Source organism: Vicia villosa, linkage group LG7 (assembly GCF_029867415.1).
Source record: "Vicia villosa cultivar HV-30 ecotype Madison, WI linkage group LG7, Vvil1.0, whole genome shotgun sequence".
In the NCBI taxonomy this organism is placed as follows: Eukaryota; Viridiplantae; Streptophyta; class Magnoliopsida; order Fabales; family Fabaceae; genus Vicia; species Vicia villosa.
In genome coordinates, this window is record NC_081186.1 from 71362384 (window position 1) to 71367490 (window position 5107).

A 5107-nucleotide genomic window follows, 5' to 3' on the forward strand; every position below is an offset into this window, starting at 1 on the left:
AACAAACGCTCCCTTAGACAAAAAAAAATACAAATCTTTCTATTGAAAAAAAACACATATTTAAAGCATGAAAAACATTATTTGAATGTATTTATTTAAGCCTTCACTTAAAACTTTAGACGTGTATGAGTGTGTTTGTTTTATGAATAGAAATTGTATTCCTTGAAATCTAACATTGGAAATAAAACAATCCTATGTTTGTTTCAAGTTTTTAAAAATTATTCTCAGGTATATTTTATTCTATGGAATATTTTTACATATCATTTTTGTCATAATTATTTTCATGCTTAAAGGGTGGGAATCAAACATTCCTATGGGAATAGAATTTAACTAACTCTAACTTCCCACTCTTATTCACATATATTTTATTTTTATTTTTTACAATTTTTAAATTAAATAAATATTATAAACATACCAAAAAAATTTAAACTTTTGACCAACCACTTACATAGAAATATTATTCCAGGGAATAATAATCCTGGGAATAAGATTGATATTTTATAAACAGGTTTTTAAATTTAATTATATGATGATATTGTTGAGAAAAGTGAATAAATGATATTTTTTTAATTTATATTTTAAATTGACAAATAGTTTGAGGCAGATAAATATAACTATAAATCTTGACCCAAAAAAAAATATATAAATATAACTAACTATAAATGAGATATGACAGGGACAAATGATTTTTTCTAAGGAAGGAATTGCTCGAATCACCATAAATAATTTTGTCTCAAATGACAATCAACGATATGACTTACTACTCCCACCCTCCACAATAAAGCTTTTAAAAAGTGTTAATTTATTAGAGACCTATAATAGAGAGGTATTTCCCTGCAGCCTTATACTCTTTTTGGTCCCATTTATAAGAAAATATTCTCTTTTTAGATACATTGAATAAATAATGTATCTGGACAATATATTATCCGGATACATTATTTATTCAATGTATCTAAAAAGATAATCTTTTCTTATAAATGAGACCGGAGGTAGTATATTATAAAAGGAGGACATGTAATACATGGCTGATTGGAGCATGACCAGAAACTTGGGAGAGGGAGCAGGAATCCATTTCCAAAATTTTGCTTTTTATATAATCCTCTCATATATGAGAAAAAGAAAAGAGGAAATACAAGATGCTGCAGGGAGCAACACCTGAGCCACAAATAACCAACCAAGGTTAAGAAAATCTGAAGATAGGCATTTCTAACTTGTTCTTGATTAAATCTTTTCTAATTACAATAGGTGGGGCGATTCATTTCCAAACTGACAGACAAAAACACGTGAAAGATCGGTATGAACAACGGTGTTGCCCCAACATATTTAAGAGTATGTTTGCTTCCGCATTACAGGCCATCGACTACTAATCAAACACAACCTACATCGATGAAACTGTCACCGTGGTTATAAACACACGCTAAAACTTGATGTTTCATCAAGCCTATAGTAATCCTTCAATAACTTGATATACTTGTTCCATCATTGTCTCTTCTACAGCTTTATAAATTTGAAATTTGATCAGTACCAGCAATCTGCAACTTCTACATGCTCTTCAGGTAAATTCCACTTCCTTGGTTCCGGTAAATTACACTTCTTTGGTGGCTCCGAGTCCCTTGGTTCCGTTAAATTACACTCCTTTGGTGGCCCTGAGGCCCTTGGTGGGGGTTCACACATATCATAAGGATTAAGTTTTGCAAGGTTCACAGAGATTGTCCGGCCGTAAAAATTCTAAAGACAATGGATAACAAAAAAAAAAAAGAGTCATTCAGTAGTCAAAGTTGATAATCAAAAGACAAAATATGAACCTTTTGATCCATGTTTTCTAGTGCAAGCAACGCTTCGTCTTGATTTGTGTATTGAATAAAAGCAAGTCCCTTCGATCTTTCTCTGACCGCATCTTTAACCATTTTAACTGCAGCGTACGTGAAATAAATGACACAGGTTAGAGTCAAAGTACTAAAATAAGTTATGTACATTCTTTAAGTCCTACATTGTAATAAAATATGAAGAAAAAAAGTTGTGCATTACCTTCAGCTATCTTGCCAAAATTAGAAAATTCCTTGTGCAAAGTATTCTCACCAGTAAAATAAGGTAAATCTGTCTCCAAATAAGAGCAACACGGTAAGTAAAAGAACGATATTATAGGCTCCATAGAATGCAGTCAGTTTGGTGATGTTAATCATAAATACACAAGAAAAGTACATTTGTTTTAGATATCTGGAAGGATGCTTAGTGTTTTGGAACAAAACCCATCAAATGTGTTACCAGTAGTCAATACATTTAGAACTCGAAGTCATATGAGCAGAACATAAAAGATAAGTGAACATCAATTAATGTCAAAATTCAAATTTTGGTCAGCATAAAACAATTGTCCCAGAGAGGATGAATCCAATATTTTCAATTGGCCATCCCAATGATGTTGCAATTACCTTTGGATTTTCTTTTATCAATTATACACATTGCAAAATGACTTTTTTTTTCATTATTATACCAGAAACCATTACAATTATCTTACACTCATGCAGGACAAAGGATCAAGAATCCATCTAAACAGAAAACAAGCATACATAAGACAAACAAGACAGCATAAAACTGGAATAAAAGGGCTCTTATCTCACTTTGCATCTTCTAAGAATTCCGTTCCCCTCTACTTCCTAGGAAAAAGAATAACCTAAACTTATACAGAGCGGTTTAGTTAAGCAGCGGTAGCAAGCAACATAATTGTGAATGTTGCGGTTGCGGTTGAGTACAAAAATTTCAAGATGAAAAAACCCTTAAGATTTTACGGTTAGAGTTTTTTGCTTGGGGTATTTAAGAATTTTGCTATTACAAAACAGAAGAACAATGTTCAGGATTCTCCTCTCTCACTGCGTGTCAAACCTGCTGTCAGTTTCCACCCTCTCTGGCTGGTTGTTTGTGGAGATTTTGTGCTCATACTATAAATTATATTAACTCCACAAAATTTGAAAAGTGCAGTCGTCCTGCTATTTAGTATCTCAGCATAGCATTTTTGGGGCTAACAACTACGCTTCTCTATCTGGGATTGATAACACCAGTTACAGATAAAACTTTCTGAATAAAAATTGCAACCTAGACCAGTAAAAAGAGCACAGTTCACACCTTCATAACGAGAAAGTATCTGACACTGACAGGAACAGATTAATCTAAAATGGTAAGCAAATTAGAAAAAAGTCAGCTAAATAGAACTTCTGTAGGTGGGCCTAATGAACAAAATAAATTTAAGACATTTCACTTTATAAGAACCCGGCCAGAGGTGATTGAGATAAATTTAAAGGGTAGCATATTCATCGTCTGCTCTCTTTAGCAGCAGTAGCATATTCAGTATCTGCTCTCATTAGTAGGCAGTAGCAGTAGCATATTCGATGTTGGTGACTTCTCTTGATGCCAACCCGGCTTTGTCTTTAGATAGTCCAGTCCTTATTAAATCTGTACCTCATCGAATTGGCAGGGTTTTGGGTTTTAGAATTGGCCCGGCCTGTTAGGGCCGGGTGAGAGACACACCCAACCCGTCCTTTGTTACACCCTACCTAGGCCTAACTAACATATTAATGAAGAACCATATAGAGAGGCAATGCGGACGAGAACAATAAATGGATGCAGGAACAAACAATACTTTGCACATCTAAATAAGCCACAAACCAGCAAACAAAGTTAAAACCATCTTCCTTCCAAATCACATAATACCATTCAAATCATGTTTACAGACATTATTTGGTCACATTGCATTTAAAATTCAATCCCATTGACAATAAACAGTGAATTCATTTGTAAAATTTAGCTTTGGCAGACAAAAAAAAAAGTTGCATTTGATACTCACCAGTTAACCAATTGCATAAACCTTAAAGAGAAGTGAAAGAGAGAGAGAAAGGAGCGTTACTTTTAACAACGATTTTGCTTGCAAGGGGAAATTCCTGTCGAATAGATAAGATACGAAGATTTGGAAGAGAACGGGTTGGTGCTGTGTAGCAAGGGAAAGAAGACAACCCTAGCATGCTCGTCGCCATCGAAATACTTCAAAATCAAACCAAACTCGTTGATTTCGTTTCAAAGATAACGAACCTAACCTTTTTTCAGTTTTGAGTCTTTAACTTTGATGGATAGATTTTGACGGTTAACGAGGCGGTTGCTTTTGCCTTTTGGAAGCAATTTTGTTTGTTTGTAAAACTTGGAAACTAGTTTTTTTTTTTATTTATAATAAGTGAAACTAAACGGAAAGAAGCATACAAATTCATACAAATAAGTCATTGTAAAATATAAGTGAATGATAAAAAGGGGCGGTCGTTAAAATTGCAAAAGGTTTTCGGAAGCATAATTTCATGCTCAGCTAGAGCATCAACACTTGTTAGCTTCATGATAAATGTGGCGGATAATAATTTTATTATGTTGCTTGAGGGAATTAATCCTAGCCATACTCTGTTTTGCATTCTTTTTATTAAAACATAATTGGGATAGTGTTATTATTACTTTAAATCATGAATTTATTTTTCTAGATTTTGTTTGGATGGATGGAATTAGATGGTATGATGTTGAATGAGATGTAATGAAAGTATATTCTATTATTTGATTTATTTAAAATTGGATGTAGTGGTAAAGATTTTATTTTATTCCATTATTTACCATCATGTTTCTTTTTCTTGGATTTGTGCGGAATAAACAACTTATCTTGTTCTGTTCTAAAATTTACAAATAATGGAATGAAATATTCGTTCTACTATACTTCATTCCACTTCATCCTGCTCCGCCCATTTCTAGACCTTTCATTTTGGGTCTATTTGGGTTTATGGAAATGGATAGAATAGAATAAAATGGAGTGGAATGTTATCATGTTTCACTGTTTGGCTTTACAAAACAGAGTATGAAAAAAAATTATAATGTTTTATGCTCTGTCCAAATTTCAAACATTGGAATGGGATATAAGTTTAGTTGTGTTGTAAAATATATAAACAATGGAATAAAAATTTTGTGCAGTTTTTGTTTCATTCCGCTTCACCCTATTTTGTTTCGTTTTGCTCCGTTACTTTTAAATTATCCAAGTATAGTCTCAAATTTTCTATTTATTCTTTAACCTAGTATTTTATTTGTTGAG

General features: G+C 32.8%; 1 protein-coding gene across 1 annotated transcript; it reads right to left on the minus strand.

Moving 5' to 3' along the window:
* Positions 1-1199: 1199 nt before the first annotated feature.
* Positions 1200-4257, minus strand: LOC131620753 (uncharacterized). The gene is made up of 4 exons (XM_058891914.1): positions 3899-4257; positions 2029-2097; positions 1806-1912; positions 1200-1728 (listed from the first exon to the last, which is right to left on the minus strand). Exons 1-4 carry the CDS (start codon positions 4023-4025, stop codon positions 1519-1521), a joined length of 513 nt encoding a protein of 170 aa, XP_058747897.1. The 5' UTR covers positions 4026-4257; the 3' UTR covers positions 1200-1518.
* Between the last annotated feature and the right edge of the window lie 850 nt (positions 4258-5107).